At 29.7% G+C, this 25,620-nt stretch overlaps 2 protein-coding genes across 4 annotated transcripts; one reads left to right on the top strand and one right to left on the bottom strand.

Moving 5' to 3' along the window:
- Nucleotides 1-775: 775 nt before the first annotated feature.
- Nucleotides 776-15,059, bottom strand: Ipp (inositol polyphosphate 1-phosphatase). 3 transcript variants are annotated; one of them, XM_074115906.1, is made up of 7 exons: nt 15,000-15,059; nt 11,916-11,994; nt 7,722-7,972; nt 7,393-7,639; nt 6,923-7,085; nt 6,555-6,639; nt 776-5,416 (listed from the first exon to the last, which is right to left on the bottom strand). In XM_074115906.1, the coding sequence occupies exons 3-7, from the start codon at nt 7,944-7,946 to the stop codon at nt 5,063-5,065; spliced, it is 1,074 nt and encodes a 357-aa protein (XP_073972007.1). In that variant the 5' UTR covers nt 7,947-7,972; nt 11,916-11,994; nt 15,000-15,059; the 3' UTR covers nt 776-5,062. The 3 variants fall into 3 exon arrangements, with proteins under 3 accessions (XP_073972007.1, XP_073972009.1, XP_073972008.1); XM_074115908.1 differs by lacking the exons at nt 11,916-11,994; nt 15,000-15,059 and adding an exon at nt 10,393-10,776; XM_074115907.1 differs by lacking the exons at nt 11,916-11,994; nt 15,000-15,059 and adding an exon at nt 8,065-8,229.
- On the top strand, nt 10,772-25,389 carry LOC141447937 (pleckstrin homology domain-containing family G member 5). The gene is made up of 17 exons (XM_074115905.1): nt 10,772-10,869; nt 14,219-14,326; nt 14,424-14,518; nt 14,605-14,744; nt 14,818-14,888; nt 16,528-16,668; nt 16,776-16,872; nt 16,982-17,127; nt 17,217-17,417; nt 17,497-17,607; nt 18,699-18,848; nt 19,235-19,345; nt 19,420-19,566; nt 19,650-19,868; nt 20,454-20,548; nt 20,775-20,894; nt 20,990-25,389. Exons 1-17 carry the CDS (start codon nt 10,774-10,776, stop codon nt 21,195-21,197), a joined length of 2,256 nt encoding a protein of 751 aa, XP_073972006.1. The 5' UTR covers nt 10,772-10,773; the 3' UTR covers nt 21,198-25,389.
- The last annotated feature ends 231 nt before the right edge of the window (nt 25,390-25,620 follow it).

The raw sequence follows: 25,620 nt of genomic DNA, 5'->3' as shown, positions 1-25,620 counted from the left end.
ATAATATTATGTAATTAATTAAAGAAAGTGAGTAGTGCACACAAATAAATGGCAAAAATCAGTAATATCCAAAATAAAATAAATGTATTTTTACCTTACTACGATTTTTCGTTTTCAGAAATGCTGAAAGCAGGTCTAGCATACACCCATATACGAATTGTAAGAAATAATTGTGAAACAAATCAACAGCTGCAAACTTCTTAAAATGAAAATGGTTACTGCAAAAAAAAAAAATTAATTAAATTAAAAATTGCTGCATTTAAAACATAAATCTTGAACTCAAAAACAAGAAACATCGCGGGATGTGCAAAAATTTGATAGGGATGAAAAACAATTTTTATTTTCAAAGTAACATCAATTTCTAAACATAAATTTTGGAAAATATCACTATGGTATTATAGATAATTCCATCACATATTTCTGGAAGCCTGTAACTAAATATCAAATATTTATCAATAGAATTACGCCAACAAATAATAATTAACCATTATAAAAGATGTTCAAATAAAAAATCGTTACTAAAAGATTCAACAATAAATCAATATTTGTAATCATTGTTAAAATTGCATAATGTGTTTTAAAAATCCTGATTAACTTATACAAACTGAATCACTCAGTCCTAAGTACAAATTCAAGAAGCAAATTTGAAAATAAAATAAACAAATTTCAAATGCTAATCTGATGGTAACTTTGTTGTAAATCCTCTGAAAATTTGTTCATGTTTAATGTCGTGATGTTTAAAAAAAAAAATGCCATCCAATATAATCGTGTTGGGTAAGTGGTAAAGAATATGACTTTATTTTTGAGAAGTTTGAAATTTACAAAGGGCTGGTTGTAATAGGGCTTAAGAACACAGAAACCTAACAACAATGAATAATCACATTATACTGATCTCAAAATTATTAATTTTGGTTTATTGATGATAGGTAATAAAGAAACCCTTCTTTTTTAGAGTTTCTTTGGTCTTTATTCCATAATAAAATGCAGAGGAAGGAGTCATTAAATATAAGTAAAAACAATGGTGAAATTCTACAAAATTAATAAAATAGTTCAAATTTGTGCGGAACTTGTGCAAAGAACTGAGTATTAATTAAAAAGCAACTCATACGGTCGGTAATAATGTGATGGGAATGCAAAGTCATGTACTGCACACAAAGAGAAAAGTAATATAGACTATAATAGATCGTGAATAATTGATTCATACATTACGCGATGGAGTAAATCTCTAGACTATGACTGTCCTTCAATATTTAGAGCTAGTTATCAGTTTGGAGGCATAGAATAAGAAGAAAAAAAAAATATATACAAATATTTAGAAATGGTGGTAAATTAGCTCGTTGTAAGAGCTGGAAATTTAAAGGCAAGAAATATAAATAATTAGGAATATAATTAACTCCTCAGTTATCTTCAAAATATCATTTTGAAGAGAAGTTACGTGCTGCCAAATTTTTTATTTTGTGAGTTTATAGTAGAATACTTAAAAAAGAACAATATACCTATATCAGCAAAATTTAAAATTTTTAATAGCGTTTAAAATCAACGGTACGAAAGTCTAGGGATTCATGAGGTAGGATATAGTGGAAAAATTAAATACTTATTTTCTGAAGAGTTTTTTTCTCTTCCGTAGAATTCTCCTAAATTATATATTATATTTGGAGACTGGATATCAACCTTTGTTTTTTTTTTTTTATAAATTTAAACTGCACTATGAGTATGTACAGAAAGTTCTCACTTTACCTGACGAACGCCTTCCTAAAATATTCACTCAAAGAAATAACAGCCGCGAAACTATTTTGGTATAAGGAATGTTTGTCAGTATATAGAAGTTATGGCTATGATGAATTACATTATAATGCAGATGGAAATTTAATGGAAATTTTCATTATACAGCGGTGTGTTCCATTTTGGGAAAGTTAAAAAAAACACGCTTTGGTAAAGGTGTACCAGATGAAAACAATTTATTCGCTATATGAACGGTCATAGCTGGGAGAAACTGTACATATATAATGTAACGGCCGGGAAATACAGAAACTTTTTAATTAATGAATTTAATTTTTAGTTTGAAAGAATTTAATTTTGTTTGTAAGCTATTTTGTATTTAGTTATATATATTAGTTTATTATTTGGAGATTTAAGCTTGAAGTATATATTTTTATTATAAGATACAGTACAATTGAGTAGGAGTCAACTTCCGCTGACGAACTTCAATCCATGAAGTAGGTACTTCAGTTTATGATTAAATTGTGTATTCTTGTAAATTTAATTAAAAAAATTAATAAGTAAAGCACTATACAATTATTATTATAAGGTAAAGAAGTAGCATATTCTACCAAAACCATTGAAAAGCAAAAATTGGGTCAATGTCGCATGAGATACTGAAAAAAAGCTGTATTGGTCCCTCCACGCCTCACAGAACAAAAATACTTAGGAAAGTATAAGAGACATTACTTAGAAGTTTCATGTTAACTTCATTAAATACTATAGATAAAACAAAGAAATGCTCGGGGCACGCTCCTCTGTCAACGACCTAGATAACATTCATATTCTATTCTGTAGATTGCTTTAATTTAAATACCCATCTAAGTTATCTACGAAAACATTGAACGCATAGAATACAATAATGATTTAGAATTACCAGAATAGAATGGTAGAATTAAATTAAGAGAGGTAACCCAATTGGAATCTTAAAATTTTTACGTACTTTAAAGTTAGTTAAAGTTTATTAGAACCTTATAACATTGTCTTTTTTATATAACTTCGAGGAGTGATCTTTGTAAATGGTAACTTTCCACTTAAAGTTGTTATTTAATTGAGTTCGCAAATGGTATTTTTGCTTTACAACTTAAATTTTTCATTCAGTAACTTATAAATATGGTAGATAAGTTAATTTAACAGGTTAATTTGTACCATTAGCTCAAACTTAATAACCCTTAAAAAGCCCAAAAACAGCTGAATAGTCCGAGAATAAAATTATAAAAAATCATTATATAGTTTACTTAAATTACTCAAAATAATTAACTGAATTGCAATGGGATTCTTCAATGGATTTTAAAAAGAATTATAAAATAATCAATTTTTAAATAAACAGTTATGAAAAAAAGTAAAATTAAACTCAAGTTATAGAGCTCCTTCATTTTGAAATACATTATGATCGGATTAATAAAATAAGATAAATACAGAGCAAATTAAAGCGATTACAAATTCTAAATCTATTAGCAGTGAGTGCCAAATTAACTTTGGAACTATAATTATCAAATGAGTGGAAACATGTGTAGCTTAACTAACAATTTGTACTTCAATGAAGAGTAAAATTAAATTACTAAGAAAATTTTGTTTGTTCAACAAGTTTAGATAAGATCATTTTTAAACTTTAAAAACAACAATTTAATAATTTATAATAAATCTCATGGAAAAGTAATATAATGTTGCAACATTCATAAAATTCTAGCAAGAAGCTGAATTTAATACAACTATGGTTTGGAAGTTCTTACGTTTAATGCAAAAAAATCTAAACACTCAGATACATACAGTAAATACAACCAACAATTAGTAAGATAATATATTTTAAATGTCCATTACTAAAACCGACTTTGAGACTTTTAGTTCTACTTAGTAATAATTAGAAAGAAATTGGAAAAGACCTATAACAATGAACAGTTTAGAAAGAAGTAATTTTATTAAAATTTCATAACGAAGCAAAATTTACTACTAGTATAAACAAAACAAAATTATTTATGGACAATATTTAACAACAGAAGTATATTAAATTATTTGACTAGAATTATAACTAATTCAAGCTAAGAATTTTAAGCTGGATGTCAAGGTTAGGAAGATAATATTACATTGTTGGAATATACTGATAACACATAAATAGATTAAATTAGAACAATAATAAATGCCAATGAACGTCCAAAAAATTATTGGTCCCACTAATCTTCAATATATAAATCTTATAATATTATAAAAAGAAGAGATGATATTTATAATATCTTGATAACATCTTGGAATTTATTCATACTAAAATTTTTCGTAAGAAACACCAAAAAAAAAGAAAAAGTTAATACCATGCGAGAAATGCGATGCTCTTATTTATAATGCCCATTTTTAATAAACCAAGATAGTTGATATTTTTATTTCCACAAGCGCCCGACATAACAAAATTTCACAATATAATTCATATTCAATAAGATTTTATTTTAAAAGGAAGAATGAAAAAGAAAATGACTGATAAAAGTCTCCCGGAAGAGAAAATTGTCAGGGAAACAATTTGAATTCTCCAACGTAAAAAAACATTGAAGTTTTTCTCTTTGGCACTAAAGATCAAAATTTAAGTGAGATTAAGAAATGAAAAGTTTATTTAATGCCAAAAAAAAGAAGTAAAAATTAAAAGGAATGAGAAATTTTCTTGAAATGAGAAATATGTTAATTTTCAGTTTCCTTATTGTTAAAAGTCAGTTGAGTTTATTCTAAGTTGATAGCTGAAATTTTTCCATTATAGTTGCCTAAAAAATTCATTGTGAAGAGAATTTATAAGGTTGAAGTGACTATCTTATGACTTTTAAGGAGTTGCTCTGCATTTTCAGCAGAAAAATCATTAAAAGGCATTTTTTTTAAATTTTGGTATTATCAAGATGAAATTAAGAATTATAGAAGAAGTCAAATTAAACACAAATTTACAAAGCACAATTTGGAACTTTATGTTTTAATTTATGCAATTCATTTTTTTCAATTTTTAATTAAAGAAACTGAAGCTTAACCTTATTTAAATAAATATATAATATAAATCTTTAGGACTTTTTGGGAGTATAGGTGTCTAACGTTTAAAAGACAATTTTAATAGTTTGAATGAATTATATAGTAAAAAGTGTGATAATAATTTAAAACGTACATTTCAATCATTACTTAAATTATAAGTAAAGTATAGTGAAAATTATTTTAATTATAGAATAGCGGACTTTAATAAAACATTAAAAATAAAGTTTATAAATATCATCTCATAAAATATAAAACAATTTAAAAACAACAATGAATATTTACGGAGTTCCATCACAATAAGAATTTATTATTCACCTTTAAGATTCAAACTTTCAATGATATCCTCTTTAACAGTTAGATCTCTAAAGGCAATAATCCCACCATTGTTACATGTATTTTTAACACCCACATGGCCTTTATATTTTAATGGTTTTAGACTAGTAAACTCAATTATATCACCTCCTATAGATTTCAGTATGGCATGTCCGGCACAAATATCCCACATATATGTGGTAGGTTTGCTAAGAACATAACCACAGACTTCACCAATTATTATATTAAAAATTTTATAACCTGCACCAGCAATTTCAGCAATACTGTAGCCATTTTGAGAAAGTTTATGTTTAATATCGTCATTCTCCGATGAGCTCACTGCAATTACCTGAAAAAAAGAACGAATAACTTTTAATAGTGTAATTAACAATGGTGACCCATGTTTACATCACAGGTTCAAAGCCATAGAAAGGTTGTGTCACACGCGTTAGAATGGTGTCAGGTTATGCGTCAATATAGGGAGGAGGCTACATTATTTGTGCGAAATCTTATAAGAAGGATCTTTCTGTTACTAGGCTTGGCAATAGTCTCACGTGTTAAGGTGGGTCCATACCAACGTCCTACGCAATTCTGTACCTGAACAAAACTGAAACAGAATAGAACTAGGTTTTCGGGTCCCCTAGAGGATGGAGAAGAAAAGTATGCTTTCAAACCAACCATTCGCTGCACTTCTTAAACTGAAGGGACAGAAACAACGTCCCAACCATTTTTCTTTGATGTACCACAACAAGTGGATTAGTTTGTCGGGATTACACAAAGATAGGCAACATGACTCCACTCTCTGTGAACAATTACAGCAGTGCAGAGCGAATGTTGTGAATCCAACATAATAATCAAAGAATCTGTTTTGTTTTTTTATGAATCCATTTAAAATCGATTATGTGAAAAAATGTTTCAAATAAAATAGTTTATAGAAAACAACTTATTAAGTTAATAAACACACCTCTGTTAAAAAGGCTTTTTGTGTTCTGGGACTTCAAAAAATTAGATATTTCCGGTAAAACTAAATGTAGAAAGTAAAACACAATCGCACATATCTATAGCTGCGAATAATGAACTAATTATTGGTTATCGGCAAATACTGGTTGAAAAAAGTTCAAGATAAATACGAATTAAGGTATGTCCCACCACCAACTGAATGGAAAAGTATGCTTACACATAGTTTGTTTACAGTTAATTGGTTTGAAAAATTTCTTACAGATAACAAAAATGCTTTACCTATTTCTGCGAAATAAATCATTTTCGTGTAATTAGCACGGCTTCTCGAGGAAAAAGCGTATCTTATATATTTTTAATTACAACATCAATGAAAATCGTACAGACCTAATATTATGTACCATAAGAAATTTAATACAATTAAGAACAATACCAAGACAAAAATGTTATGTACGATTGATTAATAATGAAAAAAAAAACAATTCGCCTTATTTGACATTAAAATTTTTATTTTTAATTTGAACACTTACTTTTTCTTTCGTATTCAGTTTATACTCAGGTCCACAAACTTTATAGTCATTTATGCAAACGCCATATACATATCGTCCTCGCCACCTGAGAAAACCATTATAATGACATATTAGTTGACCCAACATAAAATCCATCCATAGAATCAGAAGGAAGTACTTCTCCAATCACCTTATTGCCAAATCACATATATTATCCATTAAATTAATTAAACATTGAAACAATTATCCAAATTTTATTGAATAAGTGGTTTAGAAGCTACAGTATAAATACACAAATTTAATTATCAAAACTTCAATATATGAACGAAATACTTTTAACTTCTTTTGTTGATAATTATACAAAATCTTGCATAAATGTTTCTAGTTACTTTTCATGTTGAACTGTGTAAAAAGGTTGATTAATGATTCCCATGATTGGTTCTCCAGTATTCCTATCAAACACTCCTATAAGAATAGTTACACAAGGCAAGCCAGTTCTTATTCTTCCATCTTTCTCACCATTTTTTCCACCGATAAATTCTGCGGTTGAATCTGCAAAAATATATAAAGATAATTATTTCAATATGATAAATTCAATATGTCTTGATTGAAAATGTTACATCACAGACGGTTCAAAGCGCAGTCAAAATTAAATCATCGATTGAAATATTATCTAGAAATAATTTTTGTCAATCTTAGCGCAGTGCTTATTAAGACATTCGTAGACAATCGGACGGCAAGAAGACGAAGACAACGATCGTTAGCAAAAACAAAAAAATGAGTCAAGCAACATGATAAAAATATATTTTCCAGTTCAGTTAATACTCACACATGAAAACACATATTTCAGAATAATTACCTATAGGATCTATCCACACGCCTACAGCTGCAGGTAATTCTGGAATGTGAACAGTACAATCAGTTTCAATAGTTTCGGAATGGACGACTTCTGCCAAAATTTTACTGGCTTCAGGATCAAGTAAAATCTTAGAAAGGAGAGCACAGGTCTCCTCTACGTCTGATTTGACTTCAATTGTAACACATTCGTTTTCTAACTCAAATCCATTGCTTTCTTCACCGAATATATATCCATTTAGAACTGGAAACTTAAAATTTAAATTTTAAAACAGATCAGTACAATCTTTCTTAATAATGTTCACAATGGTTAAAACACAATAGAAATTTTACCTTACTACACAGTTCATGTTTCACAACCTCTTGTACTAATACATCGGCAAGTGTCTTAAAGTCATGCACGTATCTTGGATTTTTTTCAGATTCACTTTTCTCTCGCACAAGCAGGGATAGTAGATGATCATCTTGCCGGCAGATTCGTGCTATATCTCCAGCTTTTTCAGCAACTCCGATAAGTGTAGATAGAATACTTAATTCAGCCGTCTTTGAGTGAGCCATAATTACTTTTTTTTATAAAAAGTGTGCTGTGTAATGGGAAAAAACATGAGAATCCAAAGAAATCAACTCTTTTTTTGAGAATATTGTTTAAATTAAATGCAGTTTGATTTGAACTTACTGATGTGAAGTAAAATTTAATAAAACTCCAGTAATTACATTATTTTGATACGATCAATGATACTACATTTGAAATGAACAAGTACAATGATAGATAACCTAAACTGTACCCTTCTACTGGTATAGGTATATAACACTTTGAATTTCCACTCCCTTCAACGTCTCTAAAATTTCATAAATTACAAGAATTTCCCTGCAAATTCACTTAATGAGAAAATCCACTAAATAGTCTAAAGAAAATGTAAGGTTTACTAATTAAAAATCCTTGATTCCTTATATTTTTTGCTGCATTGTTCAGAAATCATTTCTCTCATAAAATTAAAAACTATTTTATTCTAAGAAATAAATGGAATTATCAATAAAATTGTTTGTAGAGATAAGTTTTTTTTAAATAGCATGAATGTATAATTAGTTGATCATAAAAAGAATGCATTAAAAAAAATAAAATCGGCGGCCGTTGCCTCACATCTAAATTTTCAGTTTTTGTTTGTTTACAGTTTGTCAAAAAATAGAAAAAGTTTCGGTCAATACTTAAATTTTTCTTACAAGCCTTATGTACAATTTACCAAGATCACGATTTTTTTCAACAATCTAATCAGTTTTGTTAAATTGCAATATCTTTACCAACGATCTTTTATTACGATAGTAATAATTGCTTCTATTAGTGAAAGTTCGAATCTATTTCTATTTTTAATTCGCCAGGATAGAGTACAAATCAGCCAAAATTCAAAAATAACAATGGGAGAATAGGTTGCCCTCTAGTCCAAAGATCCCAAGTTCGATAGTCTCACACTGGGGCTCTGCAAGTTTATGGTTCCAGTCCAGCTGATTGATAAGAATGTTTGCTGCTTGACTATTTTTTATTGGACAAAATTACTTATGATTACTCTTCTTATTTCTTTCAAAATATCTTATTGTTATTTTGACTTGAATTGAAAGACGTCTGATTTTTTTAAGTATGGTATTAGACTTTTCATCATGTACACCAGCTGTAAGTTGGAATATTTAAGTTTCCAAAAGGTAATTATACAAAATCTTTAAAATTCTTTGAGAAAAGATATACATATATAATAATTATATATATAAAATAATTTTTTTCTTAACTTTTTTGTTAAGGATTGCACAGGTGTAAATAATGTTCTTTAATATCAGTGTCTGTGAATGAAATGCTAAATGCACCAGGAGATTCGATGCGACAAACTATGCTTTTTTTTTTTACTTTCTCTTAATATTTTTGGTAATTTTTCATCTGACTGTTTAGCTGCTTTTAGTTTCATTAGGGCTTTTTCATTCCTTAGGAATGACATAGAATAATGGAACGATAAAGGAACTCCTCGCAGTACTACTCTGCACAGACTTGCCACGATGCCAAAAACATAAGAATTTCCACTTGAAATTTGTGCATTAGTAATGAAACGAGCAGGAGTTTAATCTCCTTCAGTGCACATTCAATGCTTCTGTAAGTTATTAAAAAGCTTTAATTAATCTTGTCATTTTTTATGATCATTTTGTATAAAAATTAAGAAGTATATTTAGCGGCTACTAAGAAGATGGGACAACTTTTTTTTCTCTATCATTTTATTATTGTATTTTGTTTAGCACTATTTTATCTAATACTCGTCAACGTCAGAGGTCATTTGACTTGCGAGCCTTAATGAGTGTTCTTTCGGTTGAAGGAAGATGGTTCCTTGATGTAGACAACAGTGAACTGTACGAGAGCTCTAGGAATCTAAGGGCTGCAAACTGAACTTGAACCAGGGGCAATGCACTATTCACTTAGCTATTTCTTGTCACCTTCATTATATGTTTTAGGTTAAAATATATTTACACAAACGCCATATTAAAAAAAAAGAAGTGCAAATAAAGGTTCTACCACAAAAAAGATAAAGTAATGTTCCTACCAATACAACAGATTAGCATAGTAATCGATAATTACAGTAACAGTTTGACATGCTGTCACCTTAAAATTGTTCACTCATTTGTTATGCCTCTAATTGAAATCTTAATTTGCGTATTCAAGGTGCCTGATGATTTAATCTAATATTCGTTTGACGTATGTTTCGCCAAAGTTGCCCAGTTCTAAAATACAATGTCCTTTACAAGAAAAATGATTGGTTACAGCGTGTCTACGGTTCTAATTTGCTACCTCATATTCTTTTCTTGCTGATCTCTTTATTTCAAGTTAGTGTAAAATTGAATTTTCTATGCAATTTTTATTAATAATATCTCTAAATCAGAGGACCTCATACCAGTAAATTTGTTATAATATTGGCCTCTAATTTAACATTTTAAGATTGGTTTAGTAATGCATCGTCTAATGGATAATTACGTTTTGTCAAGATGTCTCATCTTCCAATATATTCAACTTCTTTATTCAAAGCCCTTCAGAATGGAGGTATATGACCACACTATGGGGGCTCTATGGTTGGATTAGTTAATCCGCAGCGTGGCTCATAGTGAATTAATGCATTTTGTTGGGCTCCCGTTGAACGTCTTAGCTTTTTTAAAAAGAACCAATAGATCATTTCATGGATGTCAGCTCATTGCCACTTTCATTCAGAACTTTATTTTCAATTCCTCGTGTAAAGGCACTTGAACGCCTCAAAAGAAAAAGAAAGTAAGAATGCAGATTTATTACCACCTCCCGTTATCCGCATTTAAATGAAATTGACGTTCAGAGAATGAGAAAAAAAAATTATTTGTTTCAGAAATGACTCCATTGCCTGCAGATGCCGATCCTCCGGAATTTATTACTGCCACGATGAGCATATTTTTGGCCGTAGCACCAACTTCTACAAGAATTCATGTAAATTAGATCTTCGCTATTGCAACATGCTATTTGTGTAGTTTGTGTAGATGTTAGGTGCTTCTGTGCAAATAAAAGTAGATTGCTTGTTATCAGCTTGTGCAGTTTGTTATTTTAATTTGCAGTTACAGCTCTTAAAATGCATCCTGAATTAATGTAATATTTTTCAATTGTTAATTAGTTTTAATATTAATAAAAGAAAAACTAAAATTTCAGCTAGTTAATGTTTTTTTTTACTCGCTTTCATATAAGAATATATAACAGTTTGGTAAGTTTTAATCCAAAATTGATGATAAAATTTCCCTTGAGCTAACGCATTCTCAAACTTCTTGTCGGTAAAAAAATAATTCATGGAGTTACCGAGTTCTGTCTGATAAATGTGGAATACTTTTGCATTTTTTTTTATTGTTATTAATTCAGAGGATTAGTTACCATCATAAAGTTAACAATTAGGCAGGGCGTGGTAGACAATTAGAAAGTTGTAGCAGAGAATGGAATTCTAGTATCAAACAGAATTAAATTAGTATAGTTTCCCAAAATGACAAGGTTTAGTAATATTAACTATGGGAATCAGAAAATTCCTTGCTTCTTACAGAAAAAAGTTTTTCGCTGGAAGAGTCATTAACTGAATTCATGAATGAAATTTTTAAAAAAAGTACGTGTCTTAAGAAAAATAATAATCAGTGGATAGAACTGAATTTGCAAAATTTGATTTAGACCTTGTTATTAGGTTGTACATTTTAAACTATTCATAATTGTACACACACCCTGAAAAATGCATATAAAATTAGCCCATATGAATTACTGATTAGCATTAGTGTTTAGAAATATCAGAAAACTTCATGCGAATTTATAAAGAATGTATGCCATAATGAAGTGCATATATGTTAAAATAAAGATGAGGCCACAATCTATAAAATTAACGGAAACCATAAATAAAGTGAACCATAAATGAAGTGTTTACTTCATTGGGAGTCGTCGTATTTTTCCCTTTATATGAAACTATATCTAACTAATGAAATAAAAAGAAACAATAAAGAACTCACTTATTATTCATTGTGTCTCCAACTGTAAGCATTTTGATCAGATTAGATGTTAAGGATGAAAGCAAAAAACAACATCTTTCTGTAAAAGAATAAAGAAGAAAATTATGTATTTTACATAAAAGCAATGTACTAGTTTGGAAAAGTGCTATTATATGAAACAGTTAATTACTTAATTAAAGTAGCATTGCGTAGTTTACTATCTTCCTGAAATAACAGGCCACTACTAAATTCATATAATTTACCGAATTTTTCACTTTGAAACATTCGAAGACTTTGCTAAACTTGAATTGGCTGTATTGAAATATATTCATTTTTAAAATTGTTTTAAAGTTCTCACAAGACATATACTCGTATAATTGGAGAATATCTTTTAATACGCAGAAACCCTGAATTAACGTTTAAATGCTTTTTTAAATAATTTAGTGCAGATGTAATGATCATTCTTACAATAATTTGCCACTTAAACAAATGTGTTCATTGTATGGAATCTTCCACTTTCTTTTCGTGTAATTTTTGACAAATTTTAACGTCTTTAACTAGTTGTTTCATTGGATTATCTAAAATTCTTAAAGCTTCTTAGAAGTTGAAGTAAAAGGAGGAATAATTTTCTTAAGATCTCACATAAAAAAAATAAACCATCCCAATAAAATTTCATGAAAATTTTGTATATTTAAGGTGTTTTTTTTGTCAAATCAAGTTATTATTTCATGGTGTAAATATGTATTTATAATAAGGTAAGTAACGAAACCAAAATAAAATGCAAGTAGTTTTTGTTCGATGCTTTATTGGTAGGATTTAGAATGTCTTGCATTTCAGGCAACTGGATGGTGCATCCTATTTTAGTACAAGAAGTTACAATGGCAAATACTGAAGGAAATGCTTGTTTTACGTGTGTAAACTGAATTTATTTATCAAATCTGCCTTATTTAAGGAGAAAAAAATAAATGAATTTTCTTCAATCATGCAAACATTTTTTAAAAGATAGTCTACTTAAACTATCTTTCACTTAGCTCATCACTAAAATGCCATCATTTTTTGGGCTTTGAATGTGTATGGAAATGGACAATGAGGATCATTGACAATATTGATTGGCAAGAAATTTCAATGCACTTATATATTAGATAGTTGCAGAATGTGCAAAAAGAAAAAAACATATGATTAATTAGAGTACACACATTAAACTAAGTCACATTTTAGGGCTATCATATTTCTAGAATAATTTCGAGTTTGATTATTTGAATCTAATAGTACTAGTTTTACATTTGAAACAGTCATTTTCTACTTCAGGATAAAATGAAATGCTGATTAAAAATATAGTAATTGACTTATTAAGTATTTCAACTAAATAGTGTATTTGACAATATAAGTTTAGTAGGATGTTCGTATTCGACATACATTTTTTTCATTGAAATAATAAACACTGAAATTATTTTATTTAGAAGTAATTCACGCTCTGAAATAGATTTTAATATATTCTGGGGAATTCCAAAGTGAGAAAAGTTTTTAGAGTCAAGATTTTTCATAACTTTCAAAAATTAGTTTTGACAAAATTTCCACCTATATAGATAAAAATTAAGCAAAAGAAAAAACTCATATTAAACAAAAATCTTACTGCTAACAATAAATCTCAGCCTAAAATAGGCAGTACTAAGAAACAGCTAGAAAAAAGTTTAAATGCTAAGTTTCTGGTACATACCCAAGTATTAGATTAATAAAAAACTAAAGAAACTGAAAATCCTCAACTAACAAATTGGTGTACCAGACTCAGTCAGAGCGAAATCCGAAGCCAAATCTGCATTATAGAAAAGATACCTGCTGAGGTGTATTATACCGAATATTTGATCCTGCTCAGTATTTTTAATTCAACAATCCTTTCAATTTTTGATTGATTTTGGATGCCATTTTTTAAAAAGAAAGATTTTTTTCAAAAATGAAATAGAATGTTTGATGACGGTTGCAATGTTTAATTATAACTAGACAAACTAGAGAACTGTGGATAAGGGTTCATGAAATAAAATGTCTAGAAAGCTCCCCTGCTTAAAATTTTAGATGTATCCGATAAAAGTAGCAAAAATAATAGTTCTGTTATTTATATTAACTAGGAGTTAAGAAATCGAAAATATTATAGTGGAGATCCTGAACATTTTCCTGAAGTAAATAAAAAGCTATACAAGAACAAGATAAGAATAATGAAAGCATTACTCACAATGAAACCTATTAGATCAGAGAAGAAACAACTATTGTAAGACACTCGCCCCTTCTAAACTAATATAGAATAATATAATAAATGTTAACATTTCCAGACACGTTGCCGGAGTTTAAATCATATGGACAAAGTTGGTTTGAAAAATACAGACATGAATTTAAATGTTCCTTTACAACAAAAAAGACATAATCTAGCTAGATCGCAGGTAACTTTTTTGTAAAATGCATTTCCTACTAACAACTTGCTAGGAAAATAGCTAAATAAAATAAATACTAATACTGAAAGTTGACTTTAAATAACAGGTGAACAGTTCTGAATACTTTAGTGTTGCTTTTGAAATAAAAGGAATTGATTCAGGACATGAGTTTTTATTGGCATCAAAAGGGACATCTTTAGCGTAAGAAATACTGAATTTTGCAACATTTTACAATAAACGATCTATTATATTCTAAGCAGTTACTATGAACATATCTAATGTTATAGAGAATCATTAGGAACAGTATGCAGCCGAAGAGGTGTAGAACTAAGTAATGTAGAGGTAATGTTGGAACAATATAAGACACCATTACCCATTCTTACAACCGATACAGCCTGGCTGGGCGGGAAACATATCACAGTGAGAGGTAATATTTGTTGTTTTGTTATTCAATATTTTGGTTGTATTAATAATATAACAATAATGTGTATTTTATTTAGAAAAAGATCCTACAGAAACGGCGAGTAAAAGTAATAAAACTTTTGGTCACCCTTCTCGGAAGACATCCCGGGTAAGTGCAATTAAAAAATTATGCAACATAATTGGAGTTGACATCAAGTCGATAATGATAAATAATATATTATTCAAACTCTAGATTGAATGAAATGAGATAAATTCTCACCTTTATCTACGAAGCATCCACAAATATTAAAATTCGCTATTCCTAACATAGGCATATTAGTATGTCGAGTAGACCATTTTTTTTTCTCAGGTATTCCATTCTTAGTCTATTAATTTTCTCAGTAACTGAAAAAAACAAAAAAGAAATTGTGAGAGAAAGAATTAGCTATAATTAGCACACTGGATTCCCTCGCAGAGATGCCAGGTTCGAATCCAGCTGCCAGCCTTTACATTTTCTCTACCTAGGAACTTTGTACAGCTCACTGTCCGGAGGCCGGCAGATCATTGAAAAAAGCTCCAGGCGCTAGTAATCTCTGATTGATATGCCTTAAATTAAAAACAAAAATTTAAATAAAAACATGCTATATTACTACTTGAGTGTTCTAGTAAATTAAAAAACAAAAGAAAAAATTACAGTTACAACTTAGTTTTATTCTAATTTGAAATTTAAATTAATATTTTCTTCTCACCCAAATCCTCTGTTTACCTGAATACAGAATTAACAGGATTTTCAGTTCCAAAAAACCCAACATTGTTCTCTATTTCACCACATCTTCTTCATTCTATTCCTCTCCTTTGTAGTTGATTATACTTCTCGAACTATATTTCCACGTTATTCTGTTTAAAAAGAGATATCAGAAGAATATTAATCTTAATTAAGAAATTCAATCTAATGCTTATTAATTAAAGCTATTCATCTTTATCTCTACCTTTATTCATCCAATCTTTACCAATACGAACTAAACCTAAAGAAGGCCACCCTTCTCCAAGAAACACCAACAGAGCCACTAACTGCCTCAGATCTAAAAAAAAACTTCCAAAAACAAATCTGTTACAGAAAGTGGTCTGACATTTACAATTCCTCGAAAACAGTTAGAGGAAAATCCTACTTCTCTATACAATCCTTCATACCGGTTAAACCATGGTTTGCAGCATTTTCGAAGGATCTTACTGCACCATGAGCAGACTTACTAACCACTACTAGTCACCTCACCATTTGTCACGTATTGGTTATAGAAATAAATTTCATATGCTCTTGCGACAGAAAATCAACAGCCTAAGCCAATCAAATCATCTTGGCCTGCAGCAAGAACAAGAACGGTAGGGACCAGCTGTGGAAGGCGAAGTGAGTGCCCACTTCGGGCCAACTTAACACAATACATACTTACCCAATCATTTTCCCATACTTGTACAACTACATCAAGAGAAATAACATTAAAATATAATCACACGGACAGTGTCTTTAAAACGTACTACTAACAGACAAACTACCCACTACATAAAAACAAAACCTCAGCATGATGGCTAGTTTGGAATCACCATAAGGCCAAGAAAGAAGAACGAAAGAAAAGCTATACATCTTCTTAAACATTTCTATTTGAAAGTCAAAATCAAAATTTCATGTCACAACAACTACTCACTTATTGGACAGAAAACCGATGATATTAAAAAGTTCCCTTTTTTTTTTATTAATGAATGTTACTAATAGAATTTTATTTTTATACAAATTAAAACTTGGCTTTCATTAGAGTTGTAAGGGAAGGACCAGTTTTTTCACTGCTAGCACTGAAGACAGTGGACCAAATAATTCAGAATGTGGAACACTGTCCGTTGAAAGTAAAGTCAAGGGAGCAAAACAGCGGTGGAGTGGACTTTTTGGAAATTCAAAAGTAAGCATTTATTCTAATATGTTGATTCAACCAAAGATGTCAAAATGTCAATAGGAGAAGATAAAATAATTCTTCTAATATTAATATTTTTTTTGGAAAAATTGTAGGATAGTAAAATGGAGCTGTTAATAGAAAAATTAAATAATTACAGTAAATTTGGCATACCGCAGATTTGTAATAAACATGACGAAGATTTAGAAGAATGTAAGTTCCTACTGTTAGTTTATTAAAACAATACTTCTTAAATTAATTATATAATTAAACAATATTTACTTTTAATACAACTTATAAATGAACCAATATTTTTCTGTAGCACTCTATAAACTTGAGGATGACTGGAAGGAGATTGTGCTAAGACATTCAGATTTAACAGACAGTGAACGTCAACAACAGACTGCTATTTGGGAATTCGTACAGACTGAAGTGGCTTACATCCACACTCTGAAACTTGTTACCGATGTGCGCAACATTTAAATAAACAATTTATGCTTATTCATAAATATCAATAAGTCTAAAGAATTATTTTTCTCTATCTTTTTTTTTTTTAGCTTTTTCTTTCATGCCTAATGAGTTTACAAAAATGTAACTTACTCACAGATATTGAAAAGAATCGTCTATTTAGTAATGTTGAAGAAATATCTCAATGTAATATAAATTTATGGGCTAAATATTTGCTTCCAATGTTGGCTACAGCAAGGGAAACTTCGACACCAATAGAACCCAGCACAATGTTAGATGCTTTCTTAAAGGTATTAAATTACCTAATTAAACTGTCATAAAATTAAGCGCGTATAAATATGTAATAATTGTTTATATATATAATTTCAGTGCGATGAGCTGTTTTCGCCGTATGTTCTTTACTGCTCTGAACAAGGAGAGTGCCAGAAATATTGCCGTGAGAAAACTCATTCAAATGAGTTATTTACAGCATATTTAGCGGTAAAATAAAGCTTTCGATTTTTATAACTTTTAAGTAAAAAAACTTTAAAACTATATTTCCTACTTAAGGGTACAATTTTTTTTTTTTTTTTGTGGTGGAACAAACTTACTGGCCATTATTTCTGTTTCCTCTCCAATAAATTCCTCATAATCTGAATATTTACTTCCTCATTCTGTGCATACATAGATTGAGAAAGTATACATCTATAAGATGAGATATTGATTGTGCCAATTTTTTGCAATTGAGTTTCCAATAGAAAAACCTGCTTTGAGCGCATAAAAAGTGGTTTTACAAAGTGGCCTGTCTTTGAAGGGTATGTGTGTTGCCATCTTTTTGAGGCATGCGTATGTGTGGGTTTATCTGCCTGTGTACGGTCTCAGTCTAACACAAAAAACTACAAATTGAAGCAAGATCAAATTCATTTATGTTGACCATTGCACATTTAGTTAGACCTTAAGCCCTGCTTGAAGACATAATTTTACCATTGCACATTGATTTTGAATATTGCATATTTATATAATACCTTTGAAGTTGTCACTCAGTTTTAAACCATCTGTTTACCTTGTACAAAGTAGAAAAATATCTAAGTGCAATTTAACTAAGTAAGATTATTAATTAATGTGAAAGTCCAGTTAGTCGACGAAAGCTCTGAAGATGACTTAGTTCCTAGGTCGAAAGCATAGCAAAGACAAATGAAAAAGACTGAAACTGACAATAGTTTTCTCTTCACTTTGGAATTTTTATGAGCACCATATATTTGTATACCCACTGGACTAATAGTTCAACTATATTACGCTGTAAATAATGACTTTTTGAGTCGCCAATACCTTTCATTGGAACTTCGGCATAATGCTTAAGTCTGTCACTTTAGTTTGAAAGTTTTTCTCAGATAATATTGATTTTACCAAAGGGGTTCTAGCATCCATCTCCCTTCAGTATCACTATCATCTTTACTTCCTTTTAATCTTCGTGAACGAAGGAATTGTTATTTTAGAGAACTTTTTTTACGTTGGCTTTCAACATCCATTAAGTGATATTTACTCGTAATGTGTTCAGAACATTATTCTGAATGGATATTTTTTTATTCTAGTGGTGTGAAACACAGAAAGATTGTCATCGGCTACGCCTTATAGAGATGTTAGTAAAACCTATGCAGAGATTAACTAAATATTCTCTGCTGTTGAAAGCTATCCTTAAACATACGACCATGGGCAAGCAGAGGGAGAATCTGGAGACTATGGTAAAGAAAGAATATATTTATTTTGTCTACTGTATCTTGCATAGGTAGAGCATGAATCATTAAATTACTGCCAAAATTAAAAGTTGTTAGATAATTTATGATTAAAATCTTTTTTGGGATATTTTATGTTACCTCTGAAGGATTAAATGGGAAATTAATTCACTGAATCATTGTTTCGACATTATTAGTTTATAGTTATTTCTAGAATTAGTATTTAGTTTTGATGGCTTATTTTGTGATTGTGAATATTAAACTATTATTTTATTTACACCGTTATTTTGTTTTAAAGGAAAAGATGTATGTATGTTTTGTGTCTACATATATGAAAATAAGGCATAGTCCATTTTCAAATTTTCAAGAAATACGATAATTTTTTCATTTTATAGATTGAAAGAATGGACGTTTTCGTAAACAGCGTTAATTCAACACTTAAACACAAGGAGGATATGGAAAGTTTAAAGACATTGATTTCCAGGATTGAGTCATACGATGTTATTGTAAGTCTATTTTAGAAAACATTTTACAATATGAACATAAAGAAATAATACTAAATGATAAACTGTATACTTAGGAAACAAAAGATGATGATTTGGATAAGATCATAAAAATGCATAATAACATAGATTTGGGAAAACCCATGCCCGGTTGTAATCCTCTGCATAAGAGGCAGTTAATCACAGAAGTTGATCTTAAATTTAAAGAGCATAATAATAGCAAGGTAACGTTTTCAATTTATAGTGTCATTAATAGCCTTAATAGCCTTTTTAATAATGATTTAGTAAACATTTATTTTTTTGTCAGATTGAAGTGCATTGTATTCTGTTAACTGACATGCTCCTTATATGCAAGATCACACGCGGTTCTCAGCTGAAGATCATCCGTCCTCCTTACCAAGTCCATAGATTGGTGCTGCAAGAATTAACTAGAGACACACCAACTTTGGCGGTTGTTTACTTATCGGAATATGCTGCACCGATTACGGCTTTTTTACTTGTTTCATCCGACCAAAAAACAATTAAGGTAAGACAATTTAAGATGATTTTTTCAAGAGGGGGAAGTGAATAAGCCACTTATACAGGAATCTTGGCGCCCCCTCAGGTATCCAGCGTAACAACTAGGAATACAAACACCTATTAATGTTTAGAGTAACGCTCACATAATGAATGATCTGCCTTCAGGAAATAGAACCCTAATTGCCCTAACGTCGCTCTCCTGGGAGTCCTCTAGAGAGTCTGGGTGGTTACCAGTTTTGGAAGGTTATACACTCTATCTAGGTCACTCCACTTCTTAATTTGGGACGATATATCTGGAAAGCTGAGGAGAGAAATGCGGGGAGAATCTCCTTCCTGAGGGCATTAGAAAAAGGGGTGTCTGACTCCACAAAACTGCTATTCTATTCACTCTCATGGGATTTCCTAGAAAGCCTAATAACCTAGTTTTGGGTTATACACCTTCCCTACAAAAGTTTTTTAAAAAAATCTTTTATTGAAATTCACAACTGCAACAGCTGTGCAAAAGTTAAATCTGAATCTTATTTAAACATCGATTTACATTATGTGCCTAATTTTGACTAATAATAATAACATTTGTACTTATTTTGAATAGAATTTTGCGATAAGTATCCGACGGGCAGAAGGGCTGTATAATGCAGCTAAATTAGCCAGTGATGACACTTGGAGAGTTGAACCAGATTCTAATAGGTAAGTACATAGCCTTTATCACTTTATTCTAACAATGCTTATATCTGGCGGCAAAATCAATTATTTATCAGCGAAGTTTTGATTTTTGAGTTGCTTTGATAATATATCTTCGAGAGTCTCTGAGTGGAATCTTTTAAGCATATTAATTCATCATTATAATGAAATAAAAGAAAACATGAAAACAATAACGTTAAACAAAATTTTCAAGTCTTAAAAATTTCAATAGCGGTTCGGCGGGAGAAATGGCAGAGGGTTGTTCACCCATTAGTAATGTTTCACGTGGACTCAGCGTGGAATCTGAAGCAAGGCCACATTCACATAGTTCTGATGAAGCCTTTGCACAACCGTTAGTATTACCATTTATTAAAAACTAGTTATATTTTTATGCCTTGTGAAAACTACTGCTATGCTATGTGAGAAATATAAATTATAAATTTCCAGAGCTGACACTTTGAAAGTAGTAGTACCACAGTTGGGACAGTCATTACCTGATTTGAAAGAAGCCAGCAGAAGATGGCTTGCACCTCCTCCAAGGCCATTGGCGCCGCCTCCAGCACCGCCCAGAGGATCCTCATATCCACCTCCATCGCCACCATTACGCAGAACACCTGCTATACGACATAACACAATGGACAGACCAGAACAATAAAGTAATCTTTATAAACAATTTAAATCATAAGTTTAAAAATACCGTGGGAATTTCATGAATGATTTAGACACAACAAAAAAATCATTTTACCAGCTTTCTGAGAATTATATTTGAACTGGTTATGAAAACTGGTTCTCTTCGTGAAGGAAAGCCGGTTACAAATTGAAGAGGTTATTTACGACAATTAAACAAGTATTCGCATACTTCAGTAAACAGGGTTTTCTATTTTTGACTCTATACAAATTATAGCATCGGTATCAGACGAAGCGTTCAAGACGTTTATTTCAATAAATAAATTCTACTTTTAACTAATAAATGACTCGAGAATATAAATCACTGATTACAGAGTATTCGTGAGAGTTTGATACTCTCTAAAACAAGATAATAATTTATTGTAACTGAGGAACAATTCATTTTTTAAAAAAGTCTTTTAAATTTGAAAGAATAATGCCTAAAATTCACTGCCGCCTTCTGAGAAGTGTGAATTTAACGATTTTTTTGACTCACATCTTAAGTCAGAATTTCATTAGAATTGAAACTGAGTCATGAAGTTTCGAGAAACGTATTTCTACTACTAGGCCTAAATAACAATTTCTTAATATATTTCTCTACCAATAATAATAATAATAATAATGATAATAATAGTAATAATAATAGATAATTGTGCTTAGTATTTGAGATTTGAGAAGTTTAAACTTCTGTAGAAAACAAAATAAGAATTTTAACAAGATAAAATAATTATTTTCCTATGTAAATAAATCTGCTTAAAATAAAATTCTCTCTAAAATACATAGTTTTGCCATACATATCATGAATCCAGTTAAGTGGATGAGTTATTACGGAGCTAATTTGTGCACTCGTTCTCTTTACAATGTTAAGGAGAGAAATCATTAAATTATTCAAATTTCAAATTTACCAATCACATAAATATGTACAACAGTGTACACATAACGCAGGCTTGAAAGGTCCTGTGAAGGCTTAATTAGTCATAAGAAAATTCATTTACCTTGAATTACGCCAGAAATTTGACAAGCTTGTTTTGCATTTATGGTTGACAAATTGGCAGGACAATCTCTAGCAGAGTTTCATACTAGTTCGTCCTGCTTGCACGCTTTTTCGTTTAATATTCGTTTTTAGTAGAAGTGTGCATGTAATTTGCAACAAAGCCCTGCATAAACAGATACAGTAAGTATCGGCAAAATATTAATCACTAAAAGTGTTTTTTAATACTTTTTTTAAAAATAATTCAGAAACATTAATTTTATTGGATTTTAAAGGCCTATTTTTGCTCAAGATGGCTGTAAATAGCCATTTAAAATCAAAATTCATTTGAAAGTCAGTTACTACAGGATTATAGACACATTATTGTACCAATTCTAGTTGAATCTTTATGTACCTTCAGAGTTTAATTTAGACCGCTTTCTTTAAATCGATCTTTCTGCCATATAATACTCTATTATAGGACAGTAGTAATAATGGTTCTGTTTTAAAGAAAACTAATATAATAAAATCTTTAAAACTTGAGTAGTATTTCCAGAAAATAAGTTGATTAATTTTTTTTTAAATTCTAACTACCAGAACAATTGAAAAATTATTTTAAACAAAGGATTTTGCAGGACTTATTCTTAAATTTCAAAAAACTAATGACAAATTTCGTTCAGTTGTTACTTTTACTGGTTTAGCTGCTCTAGTTTTATAGCACGTGACAAAATCATTTGTTGTAGCGTATCGTTCCTTAAAAAGCAATAAACCTTAACATAAAGAAAAAGTCCATCAAGCTTAGGAAAATATTATTTTAGCAAGTTCTATCGCTATAATGAAAACTTTTCCTACAAAGAAAAATTTAATTTCCTATTATAATTTTAAGCGAATCATCTGCATTTCCCAAAGAAAACCAAGTATGTTCTTAAATGTCTAAATTGACAAATATTTGCCTGCAATATGATTTTTTTTTGCAAACCAGAAAGACTTGTTAAGGCAAAGCGCTTTTCTATGAACCAAAACATCAAAAGCAATAATAAATTCGTTAAAAGACTTGAACGGCTCCAAATTTTAGCAATAATCGCTTTAATCTAAATAATACACTTCTAGTTTTGAAGTTCTAAAGAAATGAAAACTTCTAGAACTTCTAGAGATAAGTGTGCAGTTTTCATGTTGATATTATTTATTTCTTTTTTTGAGTGTTTTGAACTCTTAATATTTGATTGTAGTTTATTGGAAAATAGATTTTTTACATAATAGTCATATACGTTTTGTCACTGATGTTCGGCTTCTTCAGAGGCTGGGCTGTAAACACACCTCTCTGCCCAAGGTAAACTTCTGATCCGGAATGTTTCGCAATTATATAAAAACTATTTTGCAAGTCCTATAACCAATAAGATATTATCAAAATAATTTTAAGATATTTTAAATAAATAAACATTTGATTTCAAATTTTAAGACCGCCAAACCTTCAACGGCTACTGTTAAATTAAGTTTTTTAATTAATTTGACGTAAATTAGATCCTTATTACCTCATCACTTAACTCATATTTTTCAATTATTTTAAAATGTATTTAATAGTTCCTACATTACAGTTTTCCCACATATTAGTTGGGATTATGTTTTATTTCTAACAGATCACCTTAAAATTTTAAACTTTAAACAAAAATAAAGAACCATTTTTTATGCACAATTTAGATAATTGTACTTGCCTTACTTAAGGAACAATAAAATTGTCAATTTTTCTGAACAATATAAAAATAATATAAAGAACTGAATATCGACAAGATATTATCTGTACATAATCAAAAAATAAAAACTATAGAAAGTATAATTAAAAAAAAAAAATTATATTTGTGAATAATTTTGCTCTTAAAATACATAGTTCAGTGGACCAGTTTTTGTTTTTGTTTTTTTACTTTATATTATAAAAAAAAAAAAATATATTTATAGATAGTTTTAGTGATCTTGTAGCAGTAGGAATATGGTGAGCAATGACTTTAATTTAATTAGAATATTAGAGATAATAAGATCAATGAATTTTTAATTAGGTAATTTGTTGTAATGTGACAACCTACATTATGTAGTAATCTAGTCAAATAATAACAGCCTAGTCAACTTATCTAGTACTTTAAATATTAAAAAACAAAGGCTGGCAGTTTACAAAATTTAGCACTTTTAGATTACCTTAAAAAAAGAAAACTTTTTATTTAAACCTAGATATGCATTCCATAAACTTAAACACATTTTAAAATTAAGGGAAAAAAATCGAAGGCCTATTTTTCGCCTTTATGTAAATTAGTAAATTTTTTTCTTACTAGATATAAATATTTATTAAACGCTCATTAGTGTTTTACTATTTCTAAATAAGATGATAATTTCAAAGAAAAGTCATATCCTACACAGCTATCAGGGTTGAATTTAAAAAAAAAAACTACAAAGGTTGTAGGAAATAAAATCTTTGCATTTCGAAGTAATTATAGTTCTATCATAAAAATATTTGTTAAATATGTCGAAGTAGAAAATTAAATTGAAAAATTTAAATTAAACGGCCGTATCACCCCAATATTTTAAATGTGTATTCATTGGGAGGACCAAATGATGTATATTTGCTTGTAAAAATATTAAATCTATTTGCTATTAAGAAAAAAATAAATTGTTAACTCCCTTCCCTTTTTGATGATGTTTTCATTAAAAAAAGGTTATAAAATTTTTGCTTGTATACTTATGTACGTAAGATTATTTTTTCTTGTATTAAGCTTAGCTGAAATGACGATTTACAAAATATCGAATATACAAAATATAGAAACAAATCGAACAGTTTAAGGAAAAACAGCGTAAGCTCTTCCAATGTCAATTTCTTTTTTGACCAAGATCTAGAACTTAATCTCACTCTCGAACAATCAGTTATGAATTGAATGGAAAGACAAGGAATTTAACGTCTTCAGGGAACAAAACTATTCCAGCAGTTACAAATTTGTATTCTCTCGTTCTACTTTCTTATTTCTGATCGGTTTAGGATTTACATCCACCATCATTTAGTTTGGTGATTCGAGTTCCATTTTCAATGCTTCTGGCACATACTACACTTGCTGACTGTCTCTCGTACACCAAACTGACCGACCAACCTCTAATGATGAATGATAGTCTGAACTCGATCAGAAATTAGAAAATCATGCATACTGACAGATAAAATAAACGATATTTCTTTGGACCCAAGCACATTTTCAACACCTACAAATCTCTGATCTAAGAAATAGCTATTTTCCGATGCCTGGGGGGAAAAAAAATAATTTTTTAAAGAAAGAATTACGTGTGTGTTACCTCTAATTCTGAATAATGGAAGAGTTCTAGAATAGACGTTGAAATTCAGTTGTAATCTATTCTTTACTGTCAAAAAAAATAAAAATTATTTGTCTTTTCCCATCAACCAAAACAAATG

Source organism: Rhodnius prolixus, unplaced genomic scaffold (assembly GCF_049639745.1).
Source record: "Rhodnius prolixus isolate KJV_2025 unplaced genomic scaffold, Rpr scaffold_13, whole genome shotgun sequence".
NCBI lineage: Eukaryota > Metazoa > Arthropoda > Insecta > Hemiptera > Reduviidae > Rhodnius > Rhodnius prolixus.
The sequence above is the reverse complement of the archived record's forward strand: the minus strand, read 5'-3'. Positions and strand labels throughout refer to the sequence as shown.